A 23230-nucleotide genomic window follows, 5' to 3' on the forward strand; every position below is an offset into this window, starting at 1 on the left:
AATTCAGTGCATCTCCCGTGCTGATGTAAGTTCTTTTTCATTCACAGACTGAATCCCATTGCTTCCTTAGCAAGTGCTAACATTAAAAAAAAATTGTTGATTCACTTTCCAGTCCATGGTTAAATACAGTATAATGACTGACCAGCTATACCTTGACTTTTACAGCAGGAATTAACATACAAGCATGTTCGGCTTTACTTGAGAAATTGTTCATAGAAAACCTTTGATTTAAACGCATTTTGAATGTGCACAAGGCCTGTGGTGGCAAGTTGTTCGGTAAAGGGAAGAATGCCGACATTTATATGAGTATGAGATCACCTTAGATAGGATTATGTTACATCTGCAGGCCCTTTCAATAGCTTTGATCTATATTTGGTAGGATGTTGGTTGGAGACTAAATAGAAAGTATGAACTTGGTAAAACATAGGGAAAGAGCTTCTATTATAGCAAATGAAAAGTATTTTCAAATGACTTACATGTGTGTTTTTGAAAGTTAACCAGGAACTTTTTAATTATGAAAAATTCTGTCTTTTCCATATGTTGAAAGTCTCTCTTGAAAACTATCAACAAGTTACTGATTCCCCAGTCAGGAGACAGTGAGTAGATGAGTGGTTCTTTGTTGAGGGCCGCAGTTAGTATGCAGGGTTTCAAACGTGCAGGACAGCCAAAAACAGAAACATCATAAATAGCTAACAGGAAAAAAAAATTGCTTTCCAGCTGTTTCCAGAATTTCATATTTCAGTTTGGTTGGTGGTGCAGTCTCAAAGCAGCCATTTTCACTTATATTCTTCTCAGCCTCATAAGAGACATATGGTTTACATTGTTAGAGAAAAGCTAATTTTTCTTTGTTCACATGTGTTGCCTCAGACAGCCCATACATGTTTTATATTTGCTAGCTAAATGGCTTCTGATTTAGGCTGTGGCTAAGACAAATAGAATTTTATAGTAACTGTCAGTCAGTATTCTGTCCTGCTTGTTTATTTAACAGCTTTTCATTTTATAACGTTGTTTCTCATGCTTTTCATTTGCTTCTTCCACCCTAAAACCCTCATTGCCTTAGTAAAATTCTGCTGAGCTCCAGGTATGAACTGGGGGGCCTGGGGCTTAGAAGAGAGACTTGTTTCAAACAGAGAGCCTGTCATGGAAAGAAAAAGGTAGAATATTTGCTAATGATGAGAAAAGGCAAACTGCCTTCTGCCAAGATTTCTTAAGGTTTTGAATAGTTTTGTTTCAATAGCAGCTCTTTCAAGAATCTATTCCCTCATTTCCTGGTGTGGAAGACCTGGGCATTCGGTTTCTATGGAGATGACACTAGTAGTCCAGGGACATCAGAAATTGTACATTTAGACCCAGCTATAGGTCAGACAGTCTGGAGCTGGTCACCGAGGCTGAACGAGCCAAGAACCCAGCATAGCTGGAGGAATCAAGGAAACATGTCCTGGCTCATCTACTCAACTTCTGTCTCCTTTCTCCAAACCCCTGTACCCTCTAGATCAGGGTTTCTCAACAGTGGCTTGATTGACATTTTAGACCAAATAATTCTTTATTGTTAGGATTATACTGTGCATTATAGGATGTTTAGCAGCATCCCTGGCTAGCACTCCTGCCCCAGTCGTGACAATAAAAAATATCTCCAGACTTTTCCAAATGTCTCCTGGGGTCGGGGGGTGCATCTGTTATCCCCAGTTGAGAACCATTGCTCTAACTGGGTGACTTAACTTGAACAGATTAACTGCCTCTCCTAATCAGGGGCTGTGGATCAGCAAGAAAACATCGGAGCTGTCAATCATAGGCATGAGTAGAGCCATGGGAATTGACGGGGAGGATGATACAGAAGGAAGGATGTCTCGTTTTTAAAAACTCCATCCTTTAAGCTCCCAATTACATTTCTGGTTTTGGCATAAAATTTGGAACATTTTCACTTGCTGTTCTGACCAAGCAACTACCTAATAAAAGGTAAGATGTACTCTTCTAATTCTTTATAAACTTATTTAATATGCTAACCCTATGATGCAGGTGGGCATTATTATCATCCCCATCTTACAGATGGAGAAACGGAAGCACAGAGGGGTTAAGTGAGCTGTCCAGCTGCTAGCAGAAGGCAAAGCTAGGATTCACATCCATGTCATCTTACTCCAGAGTCCGGGCCCCTAAGCACAACGCTAGGTCTGCTCTTATAGGAGCTTGCTACTCCTATTCCCAGAGATGAACTAGATAGGACTCAAGTGTTCTGTATGCTACATAGCTATTTATTCTATTGATCAAACACTTTTTTTTTTTTGAGACAGTCTCACTCTGTTGCCCAGGCTGGAGTGCAGTGGCGCAATCTTGGCTCACTGAAACCTCCACCTCCTGGATTCAAGTGATTCTCCTACCTCAGCCTCCCACATAGCTGGGATTACTGGGGCCCACCACCGAGCCCAGCTAATTTTTGTAGTTTTAGTAGAGACGGGGTTTTGCCATGCTGGCCAGGCTGATCTTGAACTCCTGACCTCAGCTGATCTACCTGCCTCATCCTCCCAAAGTGCTGGGATTACAGACATGAGCCACTGCACCTGGCTTGGTCAAATATTCTTATAGAGCTTACTAAGGATATGTTGGTTATCAATTCATTGCCTCTTGCTTCCAAATCCACTTTTTATTGTGCTCCTTGTGATACTAGAGCTGGACCCTGTAAACACTTCTCTCTCACCAGCTGGCATGATGTTAAGCTTTGTCATTGGTGGGACACTGCAGAAGGGCCCTTTTCTTCCAGGTTCAGGGTGCATCCCGGGTCTTGCTGCTGCAGTGCTTGGTCCCAGTGTGGGATATTCAGTGGCTTTCACCCTCAGCGAGCACTGCCTCGTGCAGCTTCCTTTTGAGTGGGCCTCCCTGCTGGCTCCACAGACAATTCAACAACACTCCTGTGTGTGGTTTCCAGGTGAGTTTTGCTGGTGTTCCAGCTGGAGTTCCAGCAGGTTTAATGGCACCCCTGCAGGTGGATTCCTGGTGAATCTGAGTGGCTTCCAGCTTGCCAGCTCCAGCCTGCAACACCTCAGCAAGCTGCTCCATCCTCCAGTGGCCACAGCTGCACCCTCTCCAACAAGGCCCAGTGTCAGCCTTGAGGGTGGGGGAAAGCTCTTTCAAGCTTATTCGTTTCTTGGGTACTCTGTCTCGCCTCTAGTAGTGACTAGTCCCTGTATCAGCGATTCCTGTTGTCTTCAGAGTTCTTACCCTTTAGTAGCTAATCTGTTACCAGTTATTTCTGTCGATCTATCTTCCCCATATACATTGATAAAGCTTCCATAGCAAATTATTCTGTGGTTACTGTCTCCTGCCTGGGATCTATATAAAGTGCCAGGCATTATTTCTAATGCTTTGCAAATATTAACTATTCAATCTTCATAACAACTCTGTGAGGTAGTTCCAGTTACTTGCCCCATTCACCTATGGACAAACCAAGGTAAGGAGATGTTTACAAACGTGCCCAGGTTTACACAGCCAGGAGGTGGTGGAGACAGTGCTGGAATCCAGACAGGTGACTTTGAGGGTCGGTTACTTCAGCTGCTCTGCTCTCTTCTCCTGTTTGCTCTAGGATTGTTTTACTGGGTTACTCTGCACAAGTCATTTAGACTCCAGAATTTTCTGGAAGTATTGGAGTTGGTTACCTATTCATATCTTCTCTCTCTTCTAATCAGTGTTCCTTGAGTGCCTACTATATGTCAGGTGTTGGCAGAGGAGTAATGATGTTATTGGCTGACTTGTTACACAATGATGGTAATTTACAGAAAGCGGGTTCTTTCAGAGGACTAGGAACAATTAAATTGAATTCAAATCTAAGTATCTGAAGTTAAAAACAGGATAGCTGGGCGTGATGGTTCAAACCTGTAATCCCAGAACTTTGGGAGGCCAAGGTGGGCAGATTGCCTGAGCTCAGAAGTTCAAGACCAGCCTGGGCAGCATGGCGAAACCCCATCTCTACTAAAAATACGAGAATTAGTCAGGTGTGGTGGCACGTGTCTCTGGTCCCAGCTACTTGGGAGGCTGAGGCTGGAGAATCGCTTGAGCCCAGGAGGTGGAGGCTGCAGTGAGCTGTGATTGCACCACTGCACTCCAGCCTGGGCTACAGAATAAAACCCTATCAAAAAAAAAAAAAAAAAAAAAAAAGAATAAGAAATGGATATCTTTTTTTTTTTTTACACTGCTATTTTTTTGTAGAAGTTCTTTGGCCATTGTCTCACAGACATGCTTCTGAATTTTTTTTTTTTTTTTTGCCAGAAGTCTACATAATTTCTCAGACAAATTTGCTTTAGAATATACTCATTATTCTGTAAAATTTGTTTGTGGCAATTCTTCCTATGAAACTGGAATTTAGTGGCAGCCCCAGAAGCTCCTCTGAGCTGTGGGAAAAAAGAGTTCTCAGACAAAGGGGCTTCTGATAATTAATCATTAATGTGTAAGAACCTTGAGTGATGAGAGCAGCATTGTGTATTTCTCAGATAGAAAGACTAGATTCAGACCAGAGAGCCTTTGCCTGCGGGGCTGCTGTAATGAGATTAAACACTGGGCTCCGCCAGTGGAGCAGCCTCCCAGGACTGGGGACCTGGTTCTTTGAAACTAAGAATAAACAGAAAACTTTGTTAGAATGTATTAAAGAAGCAAAAAGGTTTTTTAAATCCTCATAATGGATTGTAAAGAATAGTATTTAAATTATGCTTCAAATTCTTAGCTAAGTAACAAGAGAATCACTAGTACTTCGCAACTCTTCATAATTTTCTCACAAAAGCAGAGCCATTGAGATGGGTCAGTACTTTCAAGGAAATGCTGGAACAATGTATTAGGTGAATTGCTTTTTTTCTTTTTTTCTTTTTTTTTGGTCTTTTGCTATTTTATAGTTTGCGTAAGAAATTTAAGAACAAGTGACTGGGGTCGGGGGGCGGTGGCTCACGCCTGTAATCCCAACACTTTGGGAGGCCGAGGCGGGTGGATCACGAAGTCAGCAGATCGAGACCATCCTGGCTAACACGGTGAAACCCCGTCTCTACTAAAAATACAAAAAATTAGCCGGGCATGGTGGTGGGCGCCTGTAGTCCCAGCTACTCGGGAGGCTGAGGCAGGAGAATGGCGTGAACCAGGGAGGTGGAGCTTGTAGTGAGCTGAGATCCGGCCACTGCACTCCAGCCTGGGCCACAGAGCCAGACTCCGTCTCAAAAAACAAGTACGGCAAAAAAAGGTGCCGTTACATAGGTCATTGGATGCTATCTCTGTAATGTCTGTTGAGAAATAAACATTTTACCATCTGTAGACACATGAGGGCGCTTTAAGCAGGCAGCGTGGGATGCAGCCTGCAGAGGGAGGGAGGGAGGGAGGGAGGGAGGGAGGGAGAAAGCTTTGTCAAAGGTAGCCTGAAATCAGGCATCTCCCTATCTGGTTGCGGACCTGTGCCTGCGAGGGGGTGGGGAGCACCGAACTGGTCTAGGAAAAGAACTGGGCAGGCCCTTGATCCCCACTTCTTACGGTGAAATCAAGTTTGAGGTTCAAATCAAGGCTTTCAGAGAGTCAGAATTTCCAAATGTTACTTTGGCAAAAAACTGCTTTTAATCTGGTAACGTTTCCCATTAACCTCATTTGATGTCCTTCCCTAAGAATGTTTAATTAGAGTCTCTTTTTGAAGCCAGCAGAATTGGACTGCTTGTGAACTGAGCTTTAAATTGGACATGTTGTGTTTCTAGTCCTCCATTGAGGGTGAATTTTGCAGTAATTTGCGTTTAACTTTGTGTCTTGCTGCATTAAGCACTTCTAGACAGAGCTGGAGTATGCAGAGATTCTCAAAAGAAATGTCAATTTGGAATGTAATTGGGAACCCAACAGGGAAGTGTGGATTTCACAGATGAAGTCTTGGTGCAAGATCTATGTGCTACAATGTGAGTTTGAAGTTATTTGATCTTCATGAGTATTAAACTATTTTAACCTCTACTAAGCAAATGTTTAAGAGAGAAGAATCTATTCTTTTGACTCCTGTGCACTAAGTAGAGAGATTAGAATTTAAAACACTTTAAATGAATGGCAGAATAGGACTCAGTTCTCTAGGATCACACCAATAGTTCCACCAGACAGATGAAGATATGTAATATAGTGTTTAAGTGGCCTGACACTGGCACTAAAATATTGAAATTACTGTTTCAAAAATGCAAATTAATAAATGCTCACATGCCCAGGGTCTATAAGAAAGGCAAAAACCAGCCAGGTGAGGTGGCTTATACCTGTAATTCTAACACTTTGGGAGGTCAAGGCAGGAAGATCACTGGAGCTCAGGAGTTCAAGACCAGCCTGGGCACCACATTGAGACCTCGTTTCTACTAAAAATTAAAAAAAATTACCTGGGACGTTGTGGTGCACACCTGTAGTCCTAGCTACTTGGGAGGCTGAGGATGGCTTGAGCCCAGGAGTTCAAGGCTGTAGTGAGAAATGATCACGCACTCCAGCCTAGGTGATAGAGCAAGACCCTGTCTCAAAAAAAAAAAAGGCAAAAATATTGGAAAAAATGTAATCAGGTCTGAGCACTTGTCAGCATTCTTTTGTTTCTTTTCAGTGACATGGGAGTATTTGTTCTGTGCTCAGGAATGTGTTTGGGCTTTCTTAACCCTGAGGGAGTGAGTCGAGGTCAAGAGTGGTTGGGTTCGACTCTGACAAAGGCAGGTGCACTCCTGACCTGGCAAATTCATTTTTTTCCCTGTTCGAAGAATTACTTGACTCATCTTTAAAGTGGTCACATTTACAATGATATTTTTCAGTGCAAGCAAAATCTTGCTACATAAAAAACTGTGTAAAATCCTTCTGTCTTGTAATATATAAATTCAGGGCCTCAGATGGGGTAAACAGGGCCTACAGCGCAGAACATTTATCTTTCTTATTTGAACGAACAACTCTTCCTTCCTTCCTGGAATGTGACAACATTTAGAATTCCTATTAAATCTCTGGGTACACCCAGAGACCTCAGAAAGCTCTCTAGAGAGAGAACAAACATCCTCCTGTACCTGGCAAAAGAAGAAACAGATGCTTCCGTGGCTTGCAGGCTCAGCTGCTCGGGGCTGCTCTGTGGAGGAGAACCAGTGAACCTGGGTTGCCAGAAAAAATGTTAATATTGAGCTGAGAATAAGCATTTGCACTTGTGAGTAGCCAACAAATCTGTAGGACACATGTGAGTGCAATGGAGGCAGCACCCAAACTGGACTGCGCTGCAGTCAAAGTTAGGGGAACTGGGGCTATTTGGGGTTTGGGCCACCAGGTATCCATTTTCCCTTTCTGAGAAGTACCCCTTCTCCATCTAGCTCAGGAACTCTGGGAAGATGGCCACACCGCGGCTCCAGAGGTGGGCTCTGATTAGTCTATGCAAATTAGTTCATCCCATTCACTTCTCTCCACTCTTTCATGATTGGTTTAAGGGACAGGCCTACCAGCAATGGTATGCAAGACCTTTGCTGGAATTTCTGAGAAAGACACTTGCTCCACGTAGAAGCTACTAGGATAACTTCTCTCCTCTGGACAGTGTGGAGAATAGACTTGAGTCTTAAGAGTATGGTGGCCCTCTGCCATCATTCTGAATGCAATGTCAACCCAAGGAGGAAAGGAGAGCTAAGATAATCAAGAGATGGGAGCTGGCCGGGTGCGGTGGCTCATGCCTATAATCTCAGCAGTTTGGGAGGCCAAAGGGGGTGGATCACCTGAGGTCAGGGGTTCGAGACCAGCTTGGACAACATGGTGAAACCCTGTCTCTACTAATAATATAAAAATTAGCTGGACGTGGTGGCACATGCCTGTAATCCCAGCTACTCGGAAGGCCGCGTCAGGAGAATGGCTTGAACCTAGGAGGTGGAAGTTGCAGTGAGCCGAGATCTTGCCATTGCACTCCACCTGGGTGACAGAGCGAGACTCTGTCTCAAAAAAAAAAAAGAAAAAGGAAAAAAAAAAAAAGAGATGAGAGCTGAAACCCTGATCAAATTGGACCAACTGGACTTTTCACTCACTGAACCAATACATTCTTATTGTTTAAGCTAGGCTCAGCTGCGGTTTGTGGTACTTGCAACCAACGTTTCCAACTGCCCAACTGCCACATGGTGTGTCTAAGACAATCAGGGTGCATATCCATCTATTTGTGTGTAATCTAATTGAAAGGGCATATATATATATATATTTTTTTTTTTTCCTGAAAAAGTACTTGTCTCAAGAGAAACAGTATTTATTATACAGAGCTTTGCGCCACAACCTCTAGTCTCTAAAGTTTTTTTTTGAAAGCACTAAACAGTACATTCAATAACTAGGTGGGTATCAATAAAAGAAACTAGCCAGGTGTCAAATGCAGCATATTTTAATTTGTTTCAAATAAAGCAATATATGTATATATATTTTTTCAGAAAAACACCAGATGTTAAATTCTACAAAAGCGCATGTGTCCTCAGCAGATCATGTTTGTCTGATTATTAAGAATTCTTTTTTTGTAACATTAACTCTCTAAAGACAATCAATGGACTGACATCACTGCTACAACATAGGTTGCTAACTGAGCCTCTGATCTTCAGTCACATCTTGATTTTGCTAACAATGAGTAAATACTGCCTGGCTAAAATGCTGCAAAGTCTTGATGAGAGAAAGCATCAACAGATCAAGCAAAGCCATGAAAGTTATGAAGCAAGCTAGAGCTGATTATTAGAATTAGTAAAAATGATTAAGAGAGGATGACACAACCATACAGGATTTGTATATTCTGATTGACTCTCTTTTGGCAGCGAATTGGGTCAGCACCTCGGGCAGGGAATCAAAACTGAGTGGAAACTGCTCTTTTTCCTCCTAGCTCAGGCCACCAACGTCACAGCCGGGACTGAGAGAACTGCTGCATCTGTGGAAACTTCTATTCTTGTGGGGCAGAGATTGCACTGTGAAACCCTACCGACACTACCCCGGAAGGGCCTGGCCTCCGCGGTGTCTGCAGCGTGCTGCCTTCGCCGGGGCTTTTCAGAATGGGCCGGGGCCTCGGGGGTCTTCATCCCCAAGGAGGCCTCTTGATTTTTGGCACCGCCTTTGTTTTTGGGCCGGAAGCCGTTGTGCGGCTGTCTTCTGTGTTCGTGGCGGTTGTTGCCCTTTCCCAGTGGATCGGCTTCATTCCCACTGCCCTGCGACTTGGCAGGCCCATTTAGCCTGTTGTTATGATACTGTGGATTAAATCTCCGTCTTTGGTTAGAAGATCCGTTCTACCAAAAAAGAAAAGAGATAAGTATCAGATGCCAGCAAGCCACAGATGACACCAGTAGACATCAGGGAAACCAAATCTCTAGCCACAGGTAAGTTTTTTTTTTTTTTTTTTTTTTTTTTTGTTTTTTTTTTTTTTTTAATACACCAGAAGAATCAGAAAACATGAAGATGAGGTCAAGCAGATAAAATTATTAATCTTTAAAGAACAGTGGACTGTTTTGTAAGTGGAACTGCAAGAAAATGATGTTGAAAGAGAGGTTACAGAAGCCTAAGACAGACAATTCAAAAACTGGGTCAAATAAAATTCATAAAGATGCTTAAACTATAGCAGAATAAAATAGAAGCCAGGGGAAGAGTAATGATGATCCTGTACTATGGAGATTTCTGAGACATTCTGTAGAGACTGAGAGGGACAGGAGGCACAGAAATTGTAGACAGAAAAAGGGCGGGGTCCCTTGCCAAGCCTCACTCTCAAGCCCAAAGTGAGAACTTTATATTCTTGTTTTCCTGCTCAAATGTTGCCTTTTCCAAAACCACCGCTGGCCCACCCCACCCCACATCCTGTACCCATCAAAATCCCAGGCTCCACTGGCACAGAGCAGAGAAGAGGAGAAGAGGAGAAGCAGCTGCACGTCGGAGACTGCAGTCTGAGTCGGAGAGAAGCAGCTTGACTTTAGTGGGACTGCTTGATGGCAGGACTTCGGAGAAGAGTCCAGCCGGAGACGGCTGGACTTCAGGGGAACAATACGTTCTCACTCCATCCCCATTTTCCAGCTCTCCCTCCTGCTGAAAGCCACTTTCATTGGCAATAAAATCCCCCGTGTTTACAATTTGTTCATATGACCTGATTTTTCATGGATGCTGGACAAGAGCTCAGGATACAGGAAAGTGTCACACTGACCCTCTGCCTTCATGAAAAAGTAGAAGGTTTATTGAGCTGTTAAAACACTTCAGCCATCCTTGAACTGAAATGCTAAAAGAGCATTGTAACGCATGCCTCTGCGCTCCAGGGGTCACAGGTACCACCCCAGGCACTGCTGTGGGACTGCAGGGAGTTTTGATCCTGCAGCGCCCAAAAGTGCTTGCTCTAGCTCCTGCACCTGCTCACCTGCGTGCTCTCCCTCCCTCAAGGGGTTGAGAGCTTCAGGCTGAGTAAATGAGGCATCCCTGTTGCGAGGCCTGCGAAGGGGTCAAGGAAAATTTCCTGTTGAAAACCATGCCTAGGAATTCTAATTACATAAGTGAAGAAAAAGCAAAATTCTGTAACTTTTCTTCTCTAAAGTAGCTTTTCTAATTTATTTCAAAACAAATATCTTTATAGTTAAGAAATACTATCTTGGACAAATATAGGGGTGAAGTGCATCTGGCAGGTCTTGGTGGCATGCAGAAATAAGGTGTATTTTCACAGAGGTAATTCGTTGTTTTTCTAAACTTTCTGCAGTTATAAGCAAATAAATTTTGAAGCCTCTATTTAAAAATCATTCCTTCAACAAATCAGTGGCCAGGAACGTAAATGGATGAGTAGTAAGGATGCAATGGATTAAGCTCCTGTGCAAGGGAAAGATTTCTGAACTCCTCGAGGTCAGTAATAGCCAACACTCACTGAGTGCTTACCAGGCACTGAATGCGGTTCCTCACCATGCACTACCTCATTTAACATCAGAATCACCCTCTAAGATAGTTGCTATTATGTGCTTCATTTTATAGATGAGGATAAGGAGTTTCAGGGACTTGCCCAAGGCCTATCTATAGTTGGGAAATGGTGGAGCTGTTCCCACTTTATATACTGTCTCCTGACAAGACTCTTAAGTTGTAACATAAACATAAACCTTTTTTGAAAATCAAACCTCTTATGAAAACATGAAATTTTATGAGTTACAAATATATAAGGTTCTTAATTTGTGCACTGTGACTGGATGGTATAGGTTTACGGCAGACCAACCCCCACTAATTCAGAGCCTAGAGCAAGAGTACAAATGTAGGTCCATACATCTGTTAAAGGAAAATAAATCTTGGGGCCCCCAAATCACTAAGCTAAAGGGAAATGTCAAGCTGGGAACTGCTTAGGGCCAACGTGGCTCCCATTCTATTCAAAGTCACCCCTCTGCTCACTGAGATAAATGCGTCTCTGATTGTCTCATTTGGAGAGGCTAATCAGAAACTCAAAAGAATGCAACCATCTGTCTTTCATCTACCTAAGACCTGGAAGCCCCCTCCTCGCTTCCAGTTGTCCGCCTTTGCCTCCAGTAGTCCCACCTTTCCGGACTGAACCGATGTTCACCTTACACAAATGGATTGATGTCTCCTGCCTCCCTAAAATGTACAAAACCAAGCCGTGCCCCACCACCTTGGGCACATGTCATCAGGACCTTCTGAGGCTGTGTCATGGGTGCATGTCCTCAACCTTGGCAAAATAAACTTTCTAAGTTATCTGAGACCTGTCTCACATTTTCGGGGTTCACACACCATACGTCTGAATACTGTCTTTTCCTGCCTCTGGCTCCATCCCACATTGTAAGGGGGCCTTGCGCACACAAATGCAGACATTCCAGCCTGCACACCTAAGCATCGCCTCCACTCCCACCCTTCAGGCGGATGGGTGTGAAAACTGGCTGTGTCGTTTGTCTTCAAGATGATGTATACAGGAAAGTGGTCCAGGCAGATCCTGTGAGCAGGCTTGGGCCCACGTGGGAAGAGAAACCCAGGATCTAGAGTACTGACTGGCAGCATGCTTCAGAACAAAGAGTGTAGTTTCCAGAGGCCCTGTTTCCTTGCTCTTTCTGACTCCTTATTCTGCAGAGAGGGCCATGGCTGCAGGAGGGTCAAGAAGGTTACTTGAAAACACAGCGCCCAATCCACAGGCCCTTCTTGCCTGGGTCTACAGTGTTCTCACTTAGATATCTGAGTATATTTCAACTTACATGAGCCATTAGCTAAAATGCTAAACCAGAGAACTGAAAAAGTATTTACATGGATAGTACTTAATCTGGCCTCCTTTGTTTTTAAACAAATTATGAAAAAGGGAAATAGACTAAATTTTAGACTTGATTATTAGCATCGTCTTTAATAATGAACAGAGACCCAGGCACGGTGGCTCATGCCTGTAATCTTAGCATTTTGGGAGGCTGAAGCAGCCAGATTGCTTGAGCCCAGGAGTTTGAGAGCAACATGGTAAAACCCCATCTCTACAAAAATTATACAAAAAAAATTAGTCAGGCATGGTGGCACACACCTGTAGTCCCAGCTACCCTGCAGGCTGAGCCTAGTGGACTGTTTGAGCCCAGGAGGTTGAGGCTGCAGTGGGCCGATATTGTGCCAAAAAAAAAAAAAAAAGAACAAAAGCTGTGAAGATATATTTAGACTACAAGGGAAAACAGATTTGATTATTATCTTTAACTAATGAGATTATAACATGCGCCTTGTCAAAGTGCTTTCTTACAGCTCATGAAGACTTCAGGGCCTGAGAAACACCTGTCAATGTCATTAATAAGAATTCTCAAAGGCCAAGACAACAAAACCCGACAAGACACCTGTTAGAAAACCAGCATTTTAAAAGACTTACAAAAAAAAAAAAAAAAGACTTTTTCTTGGAGATAAAATGTATCTTTATAGCATAGCATGTCCAACTTCTATATCATCAGATCCATTTTTTTTTTTTTTTGAGATGGAATCTCACTCTGTCGCCCAGGCTGGAGTGCAGTGGTATGATCTTGGCTCACTGCAACCTCCACCTCCCAGGTTTAAGTGATTCTCCTGCCTCATCCCTTAGTAACTGGGATTACAGGTGTGTGCCACCATGCCTGGCTAATTTTTGTGTTTTTAGTAGAGACAGGGTTTCACCATGTTGGCCAGGCTGGTCTCAAACTCCTGACCTCAAGTGATCTGCCCATCTCGGCCTCCCAAAGTGCTGGGATTACAGGAGTGAGCCATTGCACCCAGCAGATCCCAATTTTTTGTTAATTCTCTAAGGATAAGGGGGAAATCACCTCCAAAAGATAGAGTGGAGAAGCAGAAGGAGAGAAGGAAGATTGTTCTTTGGACACTTGTGTTTTTAGACGTCACAGTAGATAAGAATAAAGAATATCATTTTGAAATGTATTCTCCTTACTGAAACCCCAAGAAAAGACTGCACTAACTTTAGCCTCTTATTGATCAGCTAAATATCAGTGGGGATTAAAATATCTTAAAAAACAAATGCCGTTAGTGGTTTCAGTGGCCAGGTTCCAAATCTTGTTCCCAAGTCTCTGTGGGTCCCTTCCACATATGGGCTGGTTTTGGGGCCCCAGGGATGGTGGCAGTCCTAGTCATGAGAAGAGCCGTGTCACCTGGGTGGACTCTGCTCTGCGGTCAAGAGTGTAAACAGGCCACTTCCTCCACACGGGAAAGCACCTGGGAGGCACGGACGAGGGCAACCAGGGGAGTTCCCAAGAGGCCAGCTGGGCAGTGCTGCTGGCCTCAGCTGGGGAGTGGCTGAGGGCAGGTGGCGGGAGCCTGAGTGTGACCCCAGGAGGCCCAGAATCTAGTAGCTGCTGTTTCATTCCTCTGGAAACAGGTTCCCCGCCCCGGCACCCTGCACCAGTGTCTGCTTACCTGCTTGTTGGCCGGCATGGCCTGGTGAGAGGGGTCGGTGGTGCTGGGGAGACTGCTCACCATTTTGGGGTTTGCTGCTTTGCCTTCAGAGGGCTTATTGTGAGTGGAGGATTTTCGGGAAAAGTTACTCTGTTTCCCGGAGGTTGCTGCGTGTGCATTCAGCAGAGGCAGCAGGGAGCTGCAGGGCGTTCTTGAGGAATAGTTGTTCTTTGGATGTGTAACTGCAATAAGAAAGTGCTCAGTGTTATGAGCTGCACCTCCAACACTGCTGCCTCAGTAACCCATTACGAAGCGCTAGAAGATGAAGAAACTGGCCAGGAGCTCCACAGAAACATTAAGAAAGTTTTCTTTTGAAAGATGTTATTTGAAAGGGCACCTTGGTGCTTAAGAGAACAACCAAATTTCTCTTGTGGGAATCACTGAACTGTGATTACAGCATAATCATCCAAGTTGGGAGACATTTGTAGGAAATAAGACATATCTGAGCAACTTAAATATTATTCTTTAGGTCAAGAACCACCAAGGGAAAAGAGATAATGAAACTTCAAGGTTCCCTCTCTGGCCCTGTCTGCAAATGCACTCTGCCTCGTAGATCCCCCATTACCGAACCCATTCTCACCTCCCTGATCAGTTCCCTGGACCAATTGGTACTGCAGACACAGAAAGATTGGGAGCTATGTGGACACTCTGGCCTGTCAGATCCATGATGTTCTGAGAGCTTGGGAATGGGGTGATGTTGGATGTTAGGAATTCTGTTACCCTGGGTCAGGCATATCCCCCAAACACAGGGCCAGGCCCGCCAGCCCCTAAGGCATCTTGTATATTTCATTAGTGCTCCATTATCCCACCTTTAATCAGCCCTGTTTTCTGCAGCCTCACTGCAGATATGCACCGCTTCCAAGGTTACAGGCAAGGCAGGCTGATTAGGCAGACACCCATCAGAGCTCAGGGCTCAGGGCTCAGGGCTCAGGCAGGTCTGCTCAGCGTTTATTATGACCATTTCTGCTGGTTTTGAAAGTGGTGGTTTCTGCTGGGATGATTTCTACATGATTACACTGAATCGGAACTGGAGGGAATCAATTCAAGGATAAAGCCACTACTTCCCTCTCACAGTTCACCAGAATCTGACTGCCAGCTAGACCTTTCTTTGATTCTTAAAACTGTCACCAATTTTTGAAAGCAATTTTGTTTGCTCCCTTTGTTGGATCAGATTTAATCCCAGAGTTCTGCTAGAGGATTAGGCGGGATCAGTAGCGGTCATAATACAAGAGAAATGGAAAGGTCAGGGATGCATCTCCAGTCCCTTCAGTGTATTGGGAAGGTGTGACAGCAAGCTGGGGCTGTCCAAACGTGACCAGGAGATTTCTGTGGCTCCTGTGCTCACCAGATTCAGTTTCAGGGGGTCATTATTGTCTGCAGATCAGGGACCACTATTTCCGGTTCAGCACCTGTGGATTCTCAGTGTGCTCGCAACAAAGCTGAGAAGGAAGGGCCTTTGGATGACTACAGTGTCTTTCAGAATGGACACCTGGAATTTGGTAAGGGACCATTTTCTCCCACTAGATGGCACTTGAAATGCTCAGGAGGAAAGGAGGTGAAGGGGCACCTCTCCATCACCCCTGAGATCGGTGACAGGGCGTCACTCAGCATCACTGTCTTGCTCATTGAGGGCTGAAGTGGAAAGGAAGGTGGGGCAAAAGCTGGGGATAGAGAATGGCAAATAGGTAGATTCTTTCATAAGGAAGAGTACAGGGGGGAATAATTTTTAAAAATGCAGTCAGAAAATCAAATAATTGGCAAGGATGTGTGGACAAGGATGCTCGCAGCAGTGTTAATTAATTAATTAATTAATTTTTTGAGATGGAGTCTTGCTCTGTTGCCCAGGTTGGAATGCAGTGGTGTGATCTCCACTCACTGCAATCTCTGCCTCCTGGGTCCAGGCTCAAGCAATTCTCCTGCCTCAGCCTCCCTAGTAGCTGGGTTTACAGGTGCCTGCCACCACACCCAGCTAATTTTTGTATTTTTAGTAGAGATGGGGGTTTTACCACGTTGGCCAGACTGGCCTCGAACTCCTGGCCTCAGGTGATCAGCAGTGTTATTTTAATGGTGAAAAACTGGAAGCAATCTAAATGCAGCAACCAGAAGACTGGTGACATCAATTATACTTAGATAAATGACTGGTTAAATATATTGATATGAAAAAATATCTACCATAGATTGTGAAGTGATAAAAGCAAATTATATTACTATATATGTATGCAGTGTAGTATAGTATAGTTAATTATATCATAATAGGCAGTGCAGCCAAATCTTAATTTTTCAGCTGACTGCGAGGCTGTGGGTTTCTGCATCATTCACTAGTCCTCTCCTCCTTGCAGCCATCCTTAAAGCCGCTTCCGTGCTCATTCCCACCTCCCCTTGTGGGTGGGCTGGTGTGGGGGAAAAATATAGCAGCCAATTTTGTTGCACATTAGCTGCTCTAATTAAGGCTTAATAGGGAACAAGACTAAAGCTAATGGCTGAGTGAAGTCTTTCATTATCTGTAGCCTCACTCAGCACAGAGAACCAAGGGCGGAGGCTCAGGGCACTGCTGAGGGGCCCGTGCAACAGCTGGGCCCTGCACAACAATAACTGATTGTTCCCTGACATGTTAGGAAGACTCACGCTCTGCCTAATGAGTTTCTGTAGAACCAGGGCTGTCTGAAATCAGAGAAGCAGTTTAACTGGAAGTGCTTCATAAAAGTTTGCAAAAGGTATAAACTAGTTGACCTGTTCTGTTCCACTTAATAAATCCTGGGGAGTTACTGATGGGCAGTGGCATTTGAAGACTCTAAGTTCAAATCTCAACATTTCTGGTGACTTGTGTCATAAGCTTAGATCATTAAATCTCTTTAGACCTCACGTTAGTCCCCTGGGGGGACTGCACACCTGACATTTCCAATAGCAACTCCAGATAGCACCAAGGTTACTCACACAAAATTATTTAGCAAGTAGGCAAAACTCACTTTCTCCGCAGAGCATGATTTGGGCCTTCAGCTGTTCGATGTCACAGGAGAACCGGGCAGCTTTCCCGAGCTCTTCATCATATTTACGCTCGCTGACAAAGTGCTGGAGGAAAGAGATGGAAAGCAGGAACCCCATGATTACAGAAATGACTGAAGCACCCTGTGGATGCGTTCACTCTGCTCTTCCGGTGTCACGGCAGTGCTGACCTGGTGGGGATCTTTCCAGCCCTGCTGCTGGGAGGCTCCACGCTCAGTCTTAGTCCTGACCCTGCTAGGGAATGATCATCTTCCTGCCTGGGGAATATGTGAGGGGCCTGTGTTTCGCGTTTGGGCCTACATGGAATGTGTGTCTGACTCATCTATTTAAGCTTTTAGCGCCCCTCGCCCTCCTAGTAATTTTCTGAATTGCGTTCTGGCAGGGTCTTCTGGGTTTGGCCACGTGCCTGCTAAGGTATTAACCATCAAGAGAAAACATGTCCTCCTTCCTAGACCCCCATCCCTATTTTAATAGGGAACTGGGAAGTCCACAAAGCCTTTAGTGTCTGGAAGATATTACTTTAAATGGCAGGATTTCAAGTGGTGTGAAAAGAAGTGAGAAAGATTATTTTTCAATTCCTTTAAAATTAAGATCTATGTGTAGAAGACAATGGTGAGAAATACAGAAATAACTGACTCAATCTCTTCCTGAGTTTACCAAGGAGTTTAGCAATGGCAAGGAAAACAGATACCATTAACTACAGTACAAGGTGGAATGTGGTTGGTGCTTTAGGAATATAAAAGAAGAAGAAATTATTTCCTACTGAGGTCTATGGGGAAAGAGTTATGTAAGAGGGAACATTGAAAAAATCATTGAACACTTACCAGGCACTGGCCAAATTCTTACCAGATAATCTCATTTCATCTGATCACAGTATTACGAAGTCAGTACTATTATTACCTCTGTTTTACAGATGGGGGAATTGAGGTTCTAAGAATCTAAGAGAACACATAACTTATCCAAGGTCACAGAAATAGAAACTTTTGCAGCTGGACTGCTTCACTCCAAAGCCTGTGCTACTAACCATTTTATGATGGGTGGGATTTTGATAGGCAGAAATGAAACTCGGAAGATGAGTTGATTTCAATAGACCAGGAAGCTGGCAATTTTATATTTCTTACTTGATGTTCTAACAAGCTGGGATTTTTGTAGAGAGAGATGGAAGTCGGAATATATATTGGAGTCCAGTTGTGAATTTCTTTCTGAGGGGAAGGAGATAACCGCTTCGGGAGTTTAAGGCTGGAGGGAGACAGTGTAGGCAGAGACTAGTGAGGAGGCCACTGCAATTGGCTGGGTGAGAGGCCACAAAGGCCAGAACAGAGAAGGTGGAAAGGCCACTGACACCCTCGGCACCCTCGGGTGAGGTCCTCTTCCCCATGGGGCCCGCTTTCATGCCCAACCAGGAGGCAGAGAGTTGAAAAGTCACCTGCCACTGTCTATCATTGCCAAGCAGTTTTATGCCCCAATTTGCAATTTTACTTTCAAAGGTAGCAGCAGCTGTGTCTTGCAACCACTCTAGTTTCCTGGAAGTGGGTATGAAGCCGGAAGGCGTGTGTGTGTGTGTGTGTGTGTGTGTGTGTGTGTGTGTGTGTGTGGTATACTGGGTGAAAAAGAGGATAAGGGGAATTTTAAAATTTCTTCCTATTTTGTTGTAAACACTTACACTTGCCCTCCTGGTAACCATTTCCCCTTCTGGTAACTGTACCCTGATGCAGTTTCAAAGATCCATAGTCTTGGTGGGTCTGGCAATCAAGATGTCACACCCTCTCTGGGCCAAATGATGGACGTGACCCAAGTAGAGGCCAATCAGAGCCTCTCTCTTAGGGATCTGAGCCAAGTGGGGTGGTACAGGGCTGATGGTCCCATGACAGCGTGTCTAGTGATTATTTATTTTACCGGACCCACCCCAGTTCCTACCTAACTGTTGACCTGAGCTTTCAGATAGTGCCCTGCTTTGGTGAGCTATACTCACATCCTTTCAAATTCTACTTGTCCTTGAGGTTAGCCAGGGTCAGTTTCTGTTGCTTGTCAATGAAGGAATCTAATAAATACGTATTTATGGATAGTATTCTTAATACGAATGCAACTAAACTACAAAAGAATATTAGGAAAGAAATCTCCACAGTCCGCATGCTTTCTAATCTTCACCGTTACACTACGTTCATGCTTCGCGTGTGTGTATACATCTCTGGATGTGTTTATATGCATACCTATAAATCACAATGTGTGAAAATAACATCCCCCATCCCAGCTATAATTCATGGTCAAGTTACTTTATTTGGGTCGGTCTCTACTGACTGACAAAATAGCTTGTACCTCTCCTTTGGATTTATACATTTCTTCAAAGCACATTACACTTAAACACAGTGATTATGGGGGTCGTCCCCCTTCTGTGTTCTCTATTTCCACCCTGTGGAAGAGAGCTGGGTGTAGATGTTAGATCCTCAGAGAGCAGAACTCTGTGGATGCAAAACAAACATAATGGGGATCAGCTCTCTGGCTCAGGGTTCAGGCTGTGATATTTTAGAACTGACCTTAATTTCTGCCCTGAGTTCAGCCAGCTGCATCTCTGCCATCTGACTGGCGAGGTCAGTGAGTCTCTTCAGTTCTTCTGCTTTCTTCTGACGAGCAGTCAGGATTTCCACTGCCAAATAAGGAGGAGTCATACATTAGGGCCAGAGATTGAAACATATTAAATAACCTAATTTCTTGGAATCAGTTCTCGCTCCACAGACTGATTGCTTTGTTGGACCATGACTGTGTTTTCTGAGTTGGTCACGGAGGCGGGTTCACCCTCTGTGCCTATTACCAACAACCCAGTTCCTCCTGTCCTCCTCCACCAATCCCCAAGCCAAACACAGTCCCTTCTGATTCACTGTACATTCCCACTCTACATTTTCTCCACTGGTGTAGGACCTCACTTACGGAATTTAGACTTTTGAAGTTTGTTACTCTGAACAACGATCTCTGAAAAACAACACTTATTAAAATCCTCTCCGAGTGATACTGCAAAGACAGGAAGTCCACTAAGCAGAAATCATTCTATATGTGCTGCACTATTAAACTTTAACAGCAGCAGCCCTCTTGAACTTTAACACATACTCACTTAGGGTCACTAGTTATGTTATTGGAATCTGACATAAAACTCTAACTTTATTAGTTTTTCTGTGAGCCAAAAATGTCTCTGCTTTTGATACTCTGCAGATATGTTTCCATTCAGCAAAGAAACAGAAGTTCTACCCCAGAGTGTCTTAGGTCTTTCTATAAGTGTCCCCAATGGAAAAATTTCGAGAGTGAGTTAGGCCAGCTAGAACTAGATTCGTGTGAATTTTTTAGCACCTGCACACGTAGAGAAGACACTCGGGAGTACTCTGGCTCCAACATTTTCCCACATCTTCAGATGAACTAAAGGTTCAAATAGATGTAGTAGCCTATCAGTTAGTTTGTGTCTGTGTGTGTATACCCGTGTTTCCCAAAAGATTATGGTGCTCAGAAGCAATCAATACAAACACACAGGATGAGATTTAAATATGAAGTTGGATCTTTCAATAGATAGACTTGGGGCTCTCTAATTTGACTCATATGAATTGCCTTCATTTCTTCGGGACAAGCATTTTGAGTTATAAGAAAAAACATGTTCATCTAAGATGACATGCATGTCGGAATCACATTCTATGCTTGGCTGAACAAGGATCAACTGCTTTATTAGACCAGATTCACAGCACACATGCAGAGCCAAACAATATGATTTCTGATTTTAACAGTTCTTATTATACAAAATATCAAAAGATAGTCACCACAAAAGCCCCAAAAGAAGTACAGAATCCATCAAGAGTTAAGATTCCCTGCAAATCCAAAACCATTCTTTAGACAGACTGAAAGGCATTTCTTTTTTTTTTGAGACGGAGTCTCGCTCTGTTGCCTAGGCTGGAGTGCAGTGGTGTGGTCTCAGCTCACTGCAAGCTCTGCCTCCCAGGTTCATGCCATTCTCCTGCCTCAGCCTCCTGAGTAGCTGGGACTATAGGCGCCTGCCACCATGCCTGGCTAATTTTTTGTATTTTTAGTAGAGATGGGGTTTCACCATGTTAGCCAGGATGGTCTCAATCTCCTGACCTCATGATCTGCCTGCCTTGGCCTCCCAAAGTGCTGGGATTACAGGCGTGAGCCACTGTGCCCGGCCCCAAAAGATTATCTTTTTATGCTGATATCAATATTGAGATGTTAATAATTAGTCTATAACTCATACAGCTTTATCATCTGCCAAACTATGCTAATCATGCTTTGATTATTTAACTGGGGCTCCTCCTGGCCCCATTTACAATACCATGTGGCTGGGCAGACAGATCTGTGCCTAATAGTCTTCTGAATACAGAGGAGCTAGTGAAAAACTTGTCTGGATGATGAGAGTGAAAGGAAGTTTCATCTCAATGTAGACAACATATTGCTAAATGATGTCTCAGGACACCCAGTTGGACCAAAGGTCACAAAAAGGTGGCTCACTATCATTTTCGGCCAGAGTACATATGTCTTGTTTGGTCTACACATTACATTTACAAATTCATTGCCCACATTTAAAAATCAGAAGATTCCATTTGAAAGCTGGCTCTCTGGCATCTCTTAAAGTACTGGAATTTCTGGCCATAGTTGGTCAACATTCTTACATGGTGACAAGTGGCTGAAGCCAAGAAGCCACTACCCTCTTTAGATGGAGTTGGGTGCCCAGTGTGCCACGGTTTCTCCCTGCCCCATTTAGCAAATTAATGTTACCCATCTGTTTCCTGCGAGCATCTCCAATCACTCTCGGGACTACGGTGTGAACTGCACTATGTAGTTCTTTGTGTCCATGGCACCTACTGCCTGCTTGGTACACAAGAGGTATGCAATATGCTTGCTGAGTGAAGAATTCAATGAATGAATTAATCTATTACTTAAAGGGAATATCTAAAGAAGGATGGAAGTTCCTTTTCCACAGGGGTCACTTAAGACTGTTTAGGATCCATACCTTTGATTGGTTATGTTATTTGTTTGCCATTATAATTCAACATATGGATGGGACTAACATCTGCAGCATGAGAAAACAATTCAAGTAGGAAGATGAAATGAGGTACGTTCTTCTTGCAAACTAAAATAAAAAAATTAATTTTGTGCCAGGCGCAGTGGCTCACACCTGTTATCTTAGCACTTTGGGAGGCTGAGGCAGGAGGATTGCTTGACTTAGGAGTTTAAGACTTGCCTGGGCAACAAAGCAAGACCCCATCTCATCAAAATAATAATAATAATAATAAAAATCTGAAGGCCCAGACTTGAAAAGCAGCTAGTAAAGGGGTCATTAGACCCTCAGTGATGACAGTCCAACAGATCTGACTTTTCTTCATGATCAGTTGTGACACTGGTGACAATTAGGGGTCATTGTTCTTTTTGATTAAGTAGAACTTGGGCATTCATACCAAACAAAGGATTTTGTAGACATAGATATAAATGGGCCCTAAAATAGGAATGCAGGTGCAAGATCACCAATAAATTCTAAGTTTACACTCATGCAAATGTGCATGGAAACGAATACTTTGCATCAGCAAGTGTTGAAATGCATTTTACATATAGTCTCATTAACATTTCAAAGTCTTTCATTATGAACAAAGCCTTAAAACTTGAGATCTAAAGCTAATATTCTTTGGCTGGAGGGGGTGAACATTTTCACCTCAAAAACATCAATCACATAAACAAGAAACAAAAACAGATCAGATCTTAAGCTTCATTGATCCTGTAATTTACAATAGAATAATAAGTATGTTTTGGAAGCACCATCCTTTCAGAAATCTGTAGAGGGAGACAATTCTGTACAGCTTAGGTTTTCACTGCATTCAAGACTTAATTAATATTACGTATGTATAAACAGTATCTGGTATGCTGAAATCCATTTTCTCAATAGGATTTATAAACGCCTTCAAGTTTTTGAAACACATTGGAAGCTTGCTCATATTATCTGAACCATAGAAAATCTTAAGGCTGGCCGGGCACGGTAGCTCACGCCTATAATCTCAGCACTTTGGGAGGCCAAGGCAGGCAGATCACGAGGTCAGGAGATCGAGATCATACTGGCTAACATGGTGAAACCCTGTCTCTACAAAAAAAAAAAAAAAAAAAAATTAGCCGGGCGAGGTGGCGGGCGCCTGTAGTCCCAGCTACTCTGGAGGCTGAGGCAGGGGAATGGCATGAACCCAGGAGGCAGAGCTTGCAGTGAGCCGAGATCGTGCCACTGCACTCCAGCCTGGGCGACAGAGACAGACTCCATCTCAAAAAAAAAAAAAAAAAAAAAAAAAAAAAAGAAAATCTTAAGGCTTCTCAAAACAATAACCCTAAGCAGAAAATA

The 23230-nt window shown here is 43.6% G+C and overlaps 1 protein-coding gene across 16 annotated transcripts in view; it reads right to left on the bottom strand.

Moving 5' to 3' along the window:
• Nucleotides 1–8331: 8331 nt before the first annotated feature.
• SPATS2L (spermatogenesis associated serine rich 2 like) overlaps nt 8332–23230 on the bottom strand; it is a 1108221-nt gene continuing 1093322 nt past the window's right edge. For all 16 annotated transcript variants that reach the window (XM_050750707.1, XM_050750712.1, XM_050750709.1 and 13 more), the window contains 4 exons: nt 19395–19504; nt 16824–16926; nt 13819–14039; nt 8332–9227 (listed from right to left, as the gene is read on the bottom strand). In XM_050750707.1, coding sequence (XP_050606664.1) covers nt 8832–9227; nt 13819–14039; nt 16824–16926; nt 19395–19504 — 830 coding nt within the window. In that variant the 3' untranslated portion in view covers nt 8332–8831. The remainder of the gene's footprint in view (nt 9228–13818; nt 14040–16823; nt 16927–19394; nt 19505–23230) is intronic.

Source organism: Macaca thibetana, chromosome 12 (genome assembly GCF_024542745.1).
Source record: "Macaca thibetana thibetana isolate TM-01 chromosome 12, ASM2454274v1, whole genome shotgun sequence".
In the NCBI taxonomy this organism is placed as follows: Eukaryota; Metazoa; Chordata; class Mammalia; order Primates; family Cercopithecidae; genus Macaca; species Macaca thibetana.